The 15,572-nt window shown below is 43.2% G+C and overlaps 1 protein-coding gene across 1 annotated transcript in view; it reads right to left on the bottom strand.

The window, feature by feature from the left end:
• Window positions 1–14,698, bottom strand: part of LOC110530992 (semaphorin-6B) — a 75,473-nt gene extending 60,775 nt beyond the window's left edge. Inside the window, exon 1 of the mRNA XM_036986337.2 lies at window positions 13,876–14,698. Within this exon, the coding sequence (XP_036842232.2) occupies window positions 13,876–13,878 (3 nt within the window). The 5' untranslated portion in view covers window positions 13,879–14,698. The remainder of the gene's footprint in view (window positions 1–13,875) is intronic.
• Between the last annotated feature and the right edge of the window lie 874 nt (window positions 14,699–15,572).

Raw genomic sequence — 15,572 nt, 5'->3', positions numbered from 1 at the left:
TTCTTGTGTATTACACTACAAGCTTGGCACACCTGTATTTGGGGAGTTTCTCCCATTCTTCTCTGCCGATCCTCTCAAGCTCTGTCAAGTTGGATGGGGAGCGTCGCTGCACAGCTATTTTCAGGTCTCTCCAGAGATGTTAGATCGGGTTCAAGTCCGGGCTCTGGCTGGGCCACTCAAGGACATTCAGAGACTTGTCCCGAAGCCACTCCTGCGTTGTCTTGGCTGTGTGCTGAGGGTCGTTGTCCTGTTGGAAGGTGAACCTTCGCGGTCCTGAGGTCCTGAGTGCTCTGGAGCAGGTTTATATCAAGGATCTCTCAGTCCCTGCCGCTGCAAAACATCCACACAGCACAATGCTGCCCCCACCATTCTACACCGTAGGAATAACGCTAGGTTTGCTCCACACATGACGCTTGGCATTCAGGCCAAAAAGTGAATTATTGGTTTCATCAGACAAGAGTATCTTGTTTGGCAAACTCAAGCGGGCTGTCATGTACCTTTTACTGAGGAGTGGTTTCCGTCTGGCCACTCTACAATAAAGGCCTGATTGGTGGAGTGCTGCAGAGATGGTTGTCCTTCTGGAAGGTTACCTCATCTCTACAGAGTAACTCTGGAGGTCGGTCAGAGTGACCATTGGGTTCTTGGTCACCTCCCTGACCAAGGCCCTTCTCCCCTGATTGGTCAGTTTGGCCAGGCAGCCAGCTCTAGGAGTCTTGGTGGTTTCAAACTTCTTACATTTAAGATTGATGGAGGCCAGTGTGTTCTTGGGGACCTTCAATGCTCCAGAAATGTTTTGGTACCCTTCCCCAGATTTGTGTCTCGACACAATCCTGTCTCGGAGCTCTACGGACAATTCCTTCGACTTCAATGCTTGATTTTTGCTCTGACATGTACTGTCAACTGTGGGATCTTATATAGGTAGGTGTGTGCCTTTCCACATCGTGTCCAATCAATTGAATTTACCACGGGACTCCAAACAAGGTGTAGAAACAGCTTAAGGCTTAAGGCTCATCAATGGAAACAGGATGCACTTGGGCTCAATTTTGAGTCTCATAGCAAAGAGACTGAATAAATATTTCCATCGGGTATTTCTGTTTTTAAATTTTAATACATTTGTAAAAAATTCTAAAAATATGTTTTCACTTGTGTGTAGATTGATGATGATTTTAAAAAAATGTAATCCATTTTAAAATAAGGCTGTAACGTAAGAAAATGTGGATAAAGTCAAGGGGTCTGATTACATTCCGAATGCACTGTAAATAACAATAATGAGGCTATATACAATGAGTACTGGTACTTAGTCAACGTGCAGGGTATGAGGTAGTTGAAAACATATCTTTAAAAACACTAATTCGTTTGATTTTCACCCTTCTACCACTGTAGGAAGTGGATATTAAAACATTGCTGTCTGAGTCAGCTGCCGTTTAGAGTTTTCCAGTCCTCTTCCACAGATGACAGAGAATCATGGCTCTAACCTGGCAGAATCCACTCCTAACCTGGCATTCTGAATGAGGTGTTCCATTGTGCTGTGGTCTTATCTCGGTGTTCCGTAGCATTATCTCGATTGTAGTGAGCAACTGCTTTGAAATCCCAGGCTTTTAGTGAACTCACTCACTCTCTCTCTCTCTCTCTCTCTCTCTCTCTCTCTCTCTCTCTCTCTCTCTCTCTCTCTCTCTCTCTCTCTCTCTCTCTCTCTCTCTCTCTCTCTCTCTCTCTCTCTCTCTCTCTCTCTCTCTCTCTCTCTCTATCTCTCTCTCTCTCTCTCTCTCTCTCTCTCTCTCTCTCTCTCTCTCTCTCTCTCTCTCTCTCTCTCTGCAGGTTAAAATCGTTGACTAAAGGGCCTGAGACGAGGGGGATAAACTGGGATAACTGGGTCTACAGTACATTACATTCACTCATTTCATTATTGGACTGACACTGATAATGGTTGGGTGTGTCGGCATGGGTATTGGAAGTAGATGGCACAAACGCACACACACACACACAGATCAGAATAGAAATCAATGAGTTCAGGTTTTATCTAATCAAGGAGGGTGTGTTATTGGATAATACAGCATTCCCTTAAGTGTCTAACAGTCTCCCCAGACTGGGACCTAATCACAGCTAAGGGAATATGGCATTTTCTCTTCTAAATATCTTAGTGTACTTTTCAATCTGCATGGTAATTCATATGCTAATGCCCAGGTTACATTAGATTCAGTGGCAGAGTGCTGAGTGTTATCAGGGAGAGAAAGAGGGATGGATGGAGAGAGAGGGATAGAAAGAGAAGAAAGAGAATGTTTCCCCCTTGGTCTATGCCAGTAGACAATTATAAAGAGGCTGGTTCTGGCCTGGAGAGTAACCAGCTAGAGAGCACCTCAAACCCCTCGCTCCCTCTCCCACAGCTCCCTCTCTCCGGGGGTCCAGCATTGGGTGAATATATCTGCAGTTACAGTATATGTGGAACTCGTATGAAATGTGTAAACATGTCTGCAGTTACAGTTTACAGTTGAAGTCAGAAGTTTACATACACCTTAGCCAAATACATTTAAACTCAGTTTTTCACAATTCCCTCACATTTATATCCTAGTAAAATTTCCCTGTCTTAGGTCAGTTAGGATCACCACTTCATTTTAAGAATGTGAAATGTCAGAATAATAGTAGAGAGAATGATTTATTTCAGCTTATATTTCTTTCGTCACATTCCCAGTGGGTATTAGTATTTGGTAGCATTGCCTTTAAATTGTTTAACTTGGGTCAAAGGTTTCGGGTAGCCTTCCACAAGCTTCCCACAATAAGTTGGGTGAATTTTGTCCCCTTCCAACATCATTTTCATACCTCATAATGCCATCTATTTTGTGAAGTACACCAGTCCTTCTTGCAGCAATGCACCCCCATAACATGATGCTGCCACCCCGGTAAGTCACGGTTGGAATGGTGTTCTTCGGCTTGCAAGCCTCCCCATTTCTCCTCCAAACCTAACGATGGTCATTATGGCCAAACAGTTCTATTTTTGCTTCATCAGACCAGAGGACATTTCTAAAAAAAAGTAAGATCTTTGTCCCCATGTGCAGTTGCAAACCGTAGTTTGGCATTTTTTTATGGAGGTTTTGGAGCAGTGGCTTCTTCCTTGCTGAGCGGCCTTTCAGGTTATGTCGATATAGGACTTGTTTTACTGTGGATATGGATACTTTTGTGCCTGTTTCCTCCAGCATCTTCACAAGGTCCTTTGCTGCTGTTCTGGGATTGATTTGCACTTTTCGCACAAAGTACGTTCATCTTTAGGAGACAGAATGCATCTCCTTCCTGAGCTGTGTGACGGCTGCGTGGTCCCATAGTGTTTATACTTAAGTACTATTGTTTGTACAGATGAACGTGGTTCCTTCAGGCGTTTGGAAATTGCTCCCAAGGATGAACCAGACTTGTGGAGGTCTACAAGGTCTTGGCTGATTTATTTTGATTTTCCTATGATGTCAAGCAAAGAGGCACTGAGTTTGAAGATAGGCCTTGAAATACATCCACAGGTACACCTCCAATTAACTCAAATTATGTCAATTAGCCTATCAGAAGCTTCTAATCTAAAGCCATGACATCATTTTCTGGAATTTTCCAAGCTATTTAAAGGTACGTTATCTTAGTGTATGTAAACTTATGACCCACTGAAATTGTGATATAGTGAGTTACAAGTGAAATAGTCTTTCTGTAAATGATTTTTGTAAAAATTACTTGTCATGCACAAAGTAGATGTCCTAACCGACTTGCCAAAACTATAGTTTGTTAACAAGAAATGTGTGGAGTGGTTGAAAAACGAGTTTTAATGACTCCAACCTAAGTGTATGTAAACGTCTGACTTCAACTGTATATGCAACTCATAAGAAAACGGTTAACGTATCTGTATAAAGAATTAAACTATTCAAAACAAGTAAATACAAATATTGTTTCAGTAAGAGCTACTGTATGTTAGGGACAGCTTATTATTGATCCCAAAACAGTTATTAAAGAGAGCTGAGCAGTGAGGAGCCATATAGCAGTGGTTAGACAGCTGATCACAGGTCAGTTATTAAGAAGAGCTGAGCAGTGAGGAGCCCTATAGGAGTGGTTAGACAGCTGATACGTTTGATAAGGGGCAGATAAGAGCTAGAATAGGTCACATGGGCGAGATCTCTATCCTTAATTAACATAACACCTTAGGTTATAATTGCCTTATTTGCATATTCATCATCAACTTGGAATGGTCCCCCCCCCCTTCCTCTCTACAATCCCTCTTTTTAAAATCCCTCACCATCTCCTTCTTCTTCTCCCTCTCCACCCCCCCTCTCTCTGACTGTACATGTTAATCTGGTCTAGCTAATGGGGAGTGTTTAGCAGTACCCTTGGCTCGCCTTTGAGCCCCGGTTGAAATATCTCCTCAAGCAACAGAAAGCCGAGCCCGAACACACACACACATAGGCAGACACACACACTCACACACACACAAACAGACACGCGCACAACGAACACATGCATGCATACACACATATACACACGCTCGACTGCATCACACACACATTTTATAACTTGGAGCTGGGTCTGCAACAGAGGTACTGTATGTATTTATGGTGCAGTACTATGCTACAGTCAGATAAGACACACACAAACGCACACACACAGTCCTGAGCAGCGGCAAGGGCAAACGTTACAACACAGAACTCAACTGCAGCAAGCCCATAGAGTACACAGCACAACACTGAGATGTCAAGCCCATAGAGTACACAGCACAACACTGAGATGACAAGCCCATAGAGTACACAGCACAACACTGAGATGACAAGCCCATAGAGTACACAGCACAACACTGAGATGACAAGCCCATAGAGTACGCAGCACAACACTGAGATGACAAGCCCATAGAGTACACAGCACAACACTGAGATGACAAGCCCATAGAGTACACAGCACAACACTGAGATGTCAAGCCCATAGAGTACACAGCACAAAACTGAGATGTCAAGCCCATAGAGTACACAGCACAACACTGAGATGTCAAGCCCATAGAGTACACAGCACAACACTGAGATGTCAAGCCCATAGAGTACACAGCACAACACTGAGATGTCAAGCCCATAGAGTACACAGCACAACACTGAGATGACAAGCCCATAGAGTACACAGCACAACACTGAGATGACAAGCCCATAGAGTACGCAGCACAACACTGAGATGACAAGCCCATAGAGTACGCAGCACAACACTGAGATGACAAGCCCATAGAGTACACAGCACAACACTGAGATGACAAGCCCATAGAGTACGCAGCACAACACTGAGATGTCAAGCCCATAGAGTACACAGCACAACACTGAGATGACAAGCCCATAGAGTACACAGCACAACACTGAGATGTCAAGCCCATAGAGTACACAGCACAACACTGAGATGACAAGCCCATAGAGTACACAGCACAACACTGAGATGTCAAGCCCATAGAGTACACAGGACAACACTGAGATGTCAAGCCCATAGAGTACACAGCACAACACTGAGATGTCAAGCCCATAGAGTACACAGCACAACACTGAGATGTCAAGCCCACCGACATTGTCATTAGCTAAGATAAGACAGGGTTTTCAATTAGAAAGATAATTTTTCAGTGTTTTCAAAGACATCTACTGTATCTCCGATCTGCACATGCATTGCCGAAAACATCTTGTACAAGCTGATGTTGGCTTTGATTAAACATTTTCAAATAGCCAGATCACTGAATGATATTTGATTCCATCAACAATGCATTCGGAAAGTATTCAGACCCCTTGACTTTTCCACATTTTGTTACATTACAGCCTTATTCTAAAATGTATTAAATCGTTTTTTCCCCCTCATCAACCTACATACAATACCACATAAGGACAAAGCAAAAACAGTTTTTTTTAGAAATGTTTGCAAATGTAGAAAAAATAAAAAGATGAAATATTACATTTACATAAGAATTCAGACCCTTTACTCAGTACTTTGTTGAAGCACCTTTGGCAGTGATTACAGCCTTGAGTCTTCTTGGGTATGACGCTACAAGCTTGACACACCTGTATTTGGGGAGTTTCTCCCATTCTTCTCCGCAGATCCTCTCAAGCTCTGTCAGGTTGCATTGGGAGCGTTGCTGCACAGCTATTTTCAGGTCTCTCCGGAGTCTTTAGGTGTCTTTTGGCACTCCAGGCAAGCTCTCATGTGCCTTTTACTGAGGAGAGGCTTCCGTCAGGCCACTCTACCATAAAGGTCTGATTGGTGGAATGCTGCAGAGATGGTTGTCCTTCTGGAAGGTTCTCCCATCTCCACAGAGGAACTCTGGAGCTCTGTCAGAGTGACCACTGGGTTCTTGGTCACCTCCCTGACCAAGGCCCTTTTCCCGCGATTGCTCAGTTTGGCCAGACGGCCAGCTCTAGGTAGAGTCTTGGTGGTTCCAAACTTCTTACATTTAATAATGATGGAGGCCACTGTGTTCTCGGGGACCTTCAATGCTGAAGAAATCTTTTGGTACCCTTCCCCAGATCTGAGCCTCGACACAATCCTGTCTCTGAGTTCCACGGACAATTCCTTCGACCTCATGGCTTGGTTTTTTCTCTGACGTGCACTGTGAACTGTGAAAGCTTATGTAGACAGATGTGTGCCTTTCCAAATCATGTCCAATCAATAGAATTTACGACAGATGGGCTCCAATCAAGTTGTAGAAATATCTCAATGATGATCAATGGAAACAAGATGCACCTGAGCTCAATTTCGAGTCTCATAGCAAAGAGTCTGAATACTTATGTAGGTAAAGGTATATAAGGTATATCGGTTTTAGTTTTTTCATAAATTTGCAAACATTTCTAAAAACCTGTTTTCGCTTTGTCATTATGAGGTATTGGGTGTAGATTAATGAGGATTTGTATTTATTTAATCCATTTTAGAATAAGGCTGTAACGTAACAGAATGTGGAACAAGTCAAGGGGTCTGAATACTTTCCGAAGGCCCTGTATGTGTGTGAAACCATCCATGTAATAAAGTATAAAATGGCCCACCCTAACCTTACTAAATACTGTATATTCTAATTCCTTCACTGCAAATGTTACCACAAAGTGCTCCAGTTCTATACAGATAGCTTCAGACAAGGTTTCTCCTGAGCACCTATACAGTAGTAGAGAACAAGCTATACCCTCTATTTTGATGGCTTGTAATGAGGATAAATATAGACTTTATGATAGCAAAGTGACCATATTCGGTTTGTACAGGTACTGCATGTGCACCAGGTTACACATGTACACACACTCGAAAAATGTACACACACACACACACACCTACACACACAGAGATAACCTCTCCCCGGAATGTGTTCCCTTCCCTGCTCTCAGGTAGTCATCATTGAGTTGCTGCTCTGCTCTATTGTTCCTCTCTCAGTTGGGACTATCCTCCTGATGAAAAGACATCATTAAGAGACAAACTTGATGTCTGAAAGTGGAGGGAGAAGAGGAGGAAGGGAACAAGGGACGGATGAGGAGGTGGAGTGAAATTATCTTCAGCAAACACACAATCAGACTAAAACCCTTCTCCAGCAGTCAAGACAAAAGACACTGCTGTGCCTCTGTCTCCCAATATAATCCTATTCCAGCTCTTTATTTAGGCTACAATGCCTTTTAAATGCCTTTCTTTGGCTTACAGGCTCTGTGAACTCTCTCTTGGATGGGTAAAGTGGCAAACGTTCAGACTGCAAGAAACTCCCTGCTACTCTCCATAAGAAACAAGAAGTCAAGTGCAAAGACAAACTAGGATTTTGAAAAGGTTTGAGTCAGAGTGAGGCACATGAAGTGGACAGCTACTGTCATGCAAATGAGCACAAGAGATAAGACACAGCCATGGGAATAGCTGTCATCTTTCCAGAGAGCAGAGAAGACAAAGATAAAGTTATCGTATCCATATTCAGAAGAACTGTCTGTATATATTTGCATTATTGTGATATAAAGGTGTTATAGTCAACTCATAAAGATAATAAAGCTGTGGAAGTGACCTAAAGGCTATGTGAAGCATTTTAAAAGTGCTTTCCACAAAGGAGTAACTCTCCGTCCTACGTCTGGAAGTTTGGATAAGAACCCTGTGGTATAATTAACCAATAAGCCCCGCGGGGGTGGGGTATATGGCCAATATACCACGGCTAATGGCTGTTCTTACACACAACGCAACGTGGAGTGCCTGGATACAGCACTTAGCTGTGGAATATTGTCCATATGCCACAAACCTCAAGGTGCCTTATTGCTATTAGAAACTGGTTGCCAACGTAATTAGAGCAGTAAAAATTAACTTTCTGTCATAATCGTGGTATATGGTCTGATATACCATGCCTGTCAGCAAATCAGCATTCAGGACTCGAACCACCCAGTTTATAATTAAGGTTAGTTTTGATAAGGACTACGTGTTTTATTAAAAGTTGTATTCCTCTCTTTATACAGTTCACACTGACTTTGCTCTGAAAAGTGCAGGTCCTAGATCAGCCGTTCCCAAACTATTCTGGTGCCACGATGACTTACCTACAGTCTTTTGAATTTCCTCAAGAACAAAAAACAATATTGCTCGACACTATTTCTCGCCCATTAAGCCACAACCCAAATAGGACCTATCTGTCATCATTTCAGACCAGCCATTTGGGAAAAAGTGCCATAGATTGTTTAGGATCAGAATCACATCCTGGTTGAATAACAATCTCCCAAAGGCTCTAGCAATATGGCAACGTGTGGGAAACATGAAACGGTTCAGCATGAAATATCCACATAACACCTGCTCTGTACACACACACACACACACACACACACACACACACACACACACACACACACACACACACACACACACACACACACAAACACAAACACAAACACAAACACAAACACACGCACACACACACACACACACACACACACACAAATGTGCACCACACACCTGCCCTGAACCATATGTGCTATTCGCTCCCTGGTTCTTTTTAATGAGAGTGTAGCAAAGGCGTCGCTACGCTAGGGGATCCAGGGCTGAGGGATATATGAGAGCCATATGTTGCAGAAGTGAATACACGTGTTAGCATCCCTCATCGGGTATGTGAGACCCCATACTGGGCGTCAGGCTCTCTTGATCGTGGGTAAAGCTTAGGGGAGACATTATTGATGAAAGGAGAGCATGAAAATGAACATAAATACTCTCTTATATTACCAATGTAATACCACATCATAAAGCAGACCATTTTATCCAGAGCAACATAAGACGACTGCTAATATTCTCTATATGTGAGTGTGGCCCATGCAAGAATTAGATCCCGTCCTTTCAGATCTCTGGACACCAAGGTGGTACAAGAGGGCGACTGGAACTGGGCCAAAGAGTTTGTTTTTGGTACCTTCTCTCCTTACAACAAGATCTACATTCTGACGGGCAACACAATAGGCCTGCCTCCACGAGCCCAGCACCTCTGCCCTCTTCATGCTGAAAAACGTCTGCCTGGGGTCCTTGCTCCCAGGACCCCCGCTGGTATAGGTCACAGAGGAGAAACCTGCACAGCCAGAGCCCTCTGGTCCTATAGACCCTGAGGTATACAGAGGCTTTTAAAAGTGTTGATGTAGTGCTGAGGAAGTGAAAGAAGCCCACCCTCTCAGTTCTAACAGACTGGACTGTCTGGGTGGCTATAACTCAGGACACACTTCATCCTGGTCCATCTTACAGAAGAACACTGACATATATCATATCAGTTATGGGGCCTCTCTTAGTAGCCTATATATCAACTTACTGTCACATCTGGATATTTCAAACCTGGCTCTGAAATTCTGATGAACCCCTGCACTGCCACAGAATACTGCAGGATGCTACGGAAGATAACAGTCTTCAGGTCTCAGGAAAGGCTACACATCATGCACGAGTGGTTCACTGACCAACCTCTGTTACTCATGAATGAAATGGAGCAAACTGAATGTGTGAGACATCAGCCACTCTAGTAGGAAATGGAAGTACTGTACAATAAAAAGTGCTATTTTATTATTGATGCCTAAACGCCTCAGTTTAAATAATAAACAAGCACTTTTTACTCAGCCTCCATTTTCCTACCAATCAGGCATTTAGGAAGACTAACACAATGCAAATGGGTGTTTACACGTTTTACAGCTTAAAGTGAAACAGCATTTCTCACACTCTGCAGTTTTGAAATCAATCAATCAGTGTTTACCGGGTGTAACAGAACTAAACAAGAACAAAATGTTTGCAATTGCCTTCCTGGACATCAACGAACAGACCTGCACATGTCTGGTAGAAAGACTTATTTAGGACATGAACCCAAACTTGCATTCTTGGTATGCAGCGACAATGTAGCTACCATGATCAACATAGCTACCATGTTGAGAGCCACAGAGGCCGTAGTTGTGATCAATAAAAGTCATTAACAATCCCTATGGGCCGTGCTGTACCCTCTGGCTCTACAAGATTGCTTCAGCTGAAACCTTTTTATTGGTTTAATTGCTTTTCAAATCAGTTTCGTATATCCTTAATTTATAAATTAAATTATTATTATTTTTTCCTTACATTAGGATTGAGTAATTATACTGTTTAATTAATCATTGATGAATAATTTATTGTATCCCTGTGCTGTAAATAATGTGTTACTGATTCTGTAGCAGAGGCTATAATTGCTTGGCTATAAGTGATATACCGTGTAAGTGTAAATGGTTTCAATTGGTTTTGGTTTGAATGTTTTGGTATGTCAGTCAACAGCCCTGTGACGTTGCCTTGGGTGAATGCTATGCGGGATCCTTGGGATGCCCTACCCCATTGAAGTTGACATTTCAAATGGTTAAGGTAAGGGTTAGGGTTAGGTAAAGGTTAGGGTTAAGGTAATGGTAAGGGTAAGGCGTTAGGGTATGGTCGTCCCAAGGATCTCAGATAGCTCTGACCTGGGGTTTTGTGCCGTCTAAAGAGAGCCTAAGGGAAACACTGGCTGCACCTGTTGTTCCCTCTGGTGGCTGTGGTGGGGTGAGCACCTGCTCACAGGGCTGCTGTGAGGCTGTCTGTGGCCATAGCAGGCAAAACAGGGAAACCATTCACACTCCCTCAGACTCCATGTCTCTCTCTTTCTACTTTCTGTCTCACTCTCTCCTCCTTGCTCTAACCTTTCTGACATATCCTCTTGCTCCCCATCTTCCCTTATCTCTCTCTGCACTTCACTCCATGTCCCTCTCTCTCCCCTCTCTCTCTCTTCTCTCTCTCCCCTCTCTCTCTCTTCTCTCTCTCCCCTCTCTCTCTTCTCTCTCTCCCCTCTCTCTTCTCTCTCTCTTCTCTCTCTCTTCTCTCTCTCCCCTCTCTCTCTCTCTTCTCTCTCTCCCCTCTCTCCCCTCTCTCTTCTCTCTCCTGCCTGTCTCTTTTGACACAAACATAAACAACTGCAACCAAAGGCTGTTAAAGGCCATTGGACCTCGATGGCCCTGATAGAAAAGGGGGAGTTGTAAACAATAAATAAATAATAATGGGTAAATCACTCTGCCGGCCCCAGGAATGCCAGCAGTAAGTGAGCAGTTTTCCTTGCCACTGAGGACCATGTTGGGTGCTTAAGGGATCCGCAGTAGGCTGTAAGTCTGATGAACACAAACATTGAGAGTGGGTGGGATGTTGGCAGCCCGGGCTTTAGTCTACAATATATTCAGAGTCTCTGTCTGTGGGATTTAGCCCAATAAAGCTGCCTGATGTTGACCCCTCTTCTCTCAAGCCTCCCTCTGGTCATCACTATCTGGTCATGCTAGAAAGGACACAAGTACAACTCTATCTTGTGATTATAGCCACTAACCTTAACCGTATACCTCATTAAGACCACAAAGCTCATCCAATTTGGTCCATTCAAGCAAGCCATCTAGCAACTACTCCTCCTCCTTCACACGTTCAGCTCTTTATGAGAATGGTCTCACCCCATGACATAATTAAGCAATAAGGCACGAGGGGGTGTGGTATATGACCAATATACCACAGCTAAGGGCTGTTCTTATGGACCACGCAATGCGGAGTATCTGGACACAGCCCTTTGTCGTGGTATATTGGCCATATATCACAAACCCCTGAGGTGCCTTATTGCTGTTATAAACTGGTTACCAACCGAATTAGAGCAGTAAAAACAAATGTCTTGTCATACCTGTGGTATTGGCTGTCAAACCCTGTCATCCCATCTGAAGTTCCCAAACCCTGTCATCCCATCTGAAGTTCCAAACCCTGTCATCCCATCTGAAGTTCCAAACCCTGTCATCCCATCTGAAGTTCCCAAACCCTGTCATCCCATCTGAAGTTCCAAACCCTGTCATCCCATCTGAAGTTCCAAACCCTGTCATCCCATCTGAAGTTCCAAACCCTGTCATCCCATCTGAAGTTCCAAACCCTGTCATCCCATCTGAAGTTCCCAAACCCTGTCATCCCATCTGAAGTTCCAAACCCTGTCATCCCATCTGAAGTTCCAAACCCTGTCATCCCATCTGAAGTTCCAAATCCTGTCATCCCATCTGAAGTTCCAAACCCTGTCATCCCATCTGAAGCTCCAAACCCTGTCATCCCATCTGAAGTTCCAAACCCATTACATTCTAGTAGGAATACACAATACCCACAGTTCAATATCAAGTTATGAGTTACACTTGGTTTAGTTGTCAACTAACGTGAATTCAACATTAAATCAACTAAACATTTACCATGTCATTGGATTTAGATTAAAATGTGGGTGAAAGAATGAAGAAATCCCCTGATGTTTATTACCTTTTGCAAATCCAATCAGTTTTCCACAATGATTCATTTTTTTTTTTTTGTTGAAATGACGTGGAAACAACATTGATTCAACCAGTTTGTGTCCAGTTAGTTTGCAGAACTCTGTATGGTTCTGCTCCCACATCAAAAACCCTATGGACCAATCACAGGACGTCTTGAGGACATTTGGAATGAACAACAGCCAACAGCAGAACAAGAAAGAACAGTCGGGATGTACAATAAGTTACTTGACTAAAAATACAATTAAAAACACAAGCCTGCCATGCAAATATTAACCACTACCCTTTTCAACCCAACTGGGTCTTGACTGGTCCCAGATCTGTTTGTGCTGCATAGCCAACTCCTAGGCTAGCTCTTCCTACAATAGGTCTCAAAGTGCTTTACATTGTTCTACACTCAGGCATAGCCCAAGGAGCTACTGAAAGAATAATGAGCCAATCAATGCAATGATGACAGGCAAATTACCATATGTCTGACCTTTGGTCTATATCACTGGAAACCTTTAGAAAAACATAATTATTCAACCAACGTCACTCTTTAATGCCACTTACTTACCCTGGTCAATTGGGGTTGAGAGTCGCAATGTACAAGAATGACCCAACATGTAGAAAAAAAAAACTTGCATTATTGGATAGGATGAATAAGAGCTGTTGTTCCATATAGGATCAGCATGTAGACTAATTGTCAACATGATTAAACTCATCATATTCACCATTGTCATTCTTATGATCCGAATAACTGGTAAGTAAAACTTTAATGATCATACCCACATGAAACTAATGGACTACATCATGCAAGTGATGCAACACATGATTAATTCAACTAAAATATATTAGTCCATGTCCAATTCTGAAAACAATGATGCATTGAATAACACAAAGAACACAGAGCCCACACAGTGTAGCAGCCAAAGGAGACACGTACCTCAAAAGAATACGACACAACACCCTTTGTCATTGACAATAACCTAAACAAAGCATTCAATGGCAGCTGATTAAACATAGCATGTGTACATTCAGAGCACCAGCAACCGAAGGCGCGGCCGCGGTAAAAACGCTGTTAAAGCGAATGCAATACCTGTTCATCCATCCTCCACCATCTCTCTCTACGGCTAAACTCACTCACCATTCACTGTGCGAGATGGACAGGTAAGCAGGCGATGTCTGGTTTGTTGCCAGTCGTCCTCTCGTACGCAGACAGGTTTTCCTCCACGTCTGAAATCAACACAAAGGGTGGAGCAGGGCACCAAGCTCTCTCTGGGTCTTGGTAATCACAATGCCTGGATGAGAATCGGCTATTAAACTACCAATCCCCTCTGCCGCACCTGTCTCTTCCTCGAGCGGCTTCTGCGCGTAACCGTGGCATCCCCGTTATCTTCCAGTGAACGCGTCCAGACCAGGTCAAACCTTTCCAATAAACCTTTCCCGGGTAAAAGAGAAATATGGTACCTGCAGATGCAGTGCTTTTTTTATAGGCTACATTTCGGTGCCTTGTTTGAAGATAAGGATATTTTTTGCACCCCTGCAAATCACACAATGAAATCCAAGAGTGGGCTATAGTCGGTGTAGAGGGGTAAGCGTCACCTTCAAATGACCAGAAGGCTTAGGCTATATGTGCAGACAAAATACTCACGAGTCTTTTCATTCTGTCTTAATTCATTCTCTCTGTCTGTGGACCCCAGCTGTGCAGTCTTTCCAGGTTTGCATGCAGTGCTCCCTTGACAGCCGAAGAAAGATACTGGTCAAGCTCTCAGCTAGCACAGGCTCAGGCTATAATGGATATGTTCCAACACTATGTTGAGGAAGGATACCAACGCAGAATGTCTCCAATATACAAAAATACATCAAGTCAAATCGAATGTTATTGGTCGCATACACATATTTAGCACCACCAACACAGGGACAGAAATATTCAGGGAACGTTTCAAAATGACAAAGCACCCCACAATGCATGAAGGGGGACGTCATTGATCTCTCTGTCTCTCTCTCTCTCTTTCTCTCTCTCTGTCTCTCCCTCTTTCACGCACGCATACACACCATTTTTTTCTTGCATATTCAAATCTAGCAGGTGTTTCATCATGAAAAATACACTGAGTGTACAAAACATTAAGAACACCTTCCTTATATTGAGTTGCACCCCCCCCCCCCCCCCCCCTTTCCCTCAGAACAGCTTCAATTGTTCTGGGAATGGACTCTACAAGGTGTCGAAAGCATTTCACAGTGATGCTTCCCACAGTTGTGTCAAGTTGGCTGAATGTCCTTTGGGTGGTGGACCATTCTTGACAAGTACAGGAAACTGTTGAGTGTGAAAAACCCATTAGTGTTGCACTTCTTGACACAAACAGGTACGCCTGGCACCTACTACCATACCCTGTTCAATGGCATATCAATTTTTGGCTTTGCCCATTCACCCTGGGTCATTCACCCTGGGTCATTCACCCTCTGAATGGCAAACATACACATGTAACATGTAAGACATTTAGCAGGCGTTTTTATCCAAAGACACTTACAGTCTTGCGTACATACATTTTATTTATGGGTGGTACCAGTGCTCTACCAACTGAGCAGCACTGTACCACTACACAACTCGTCTCTATTGTCTCAAGATTTAAAAATCCTTATTTAACCTTTCTCCTCCCCTTCATCTACACCGATTGAAGTGGATTTAACAAGTGACATCAATAAGGGATCATAGCTTTCAACTGGATTCACCTGGTCAGTCTGTGTTATGGAAAGAGCAGGTGTTCTTAATGTTTTGTACACTCAGTGTATAAAAAACAAAACAATTCTCCCCAAAAAATGTAAACATTAGTTTTGTCTTTG

This window comes from Oncorhynchus mykiss, chromosome 8, assembly GCF_057628025.1.
Source record: "Oncorhynchus mykiss isolate SJ-2025 chromosome 8, ASM5762802v1, whole genome shotgun sequence".
Lineage (NCBI taxonomy): Eukaryota > Metazoa > Chordata > Actinopteri > Salmoniformes > Salmonidae > Oncorhynchus > Oncorhynchus mykiss.
This window is presented reverse-complemented; position numbering and strand designations above follow the sequence as displayed.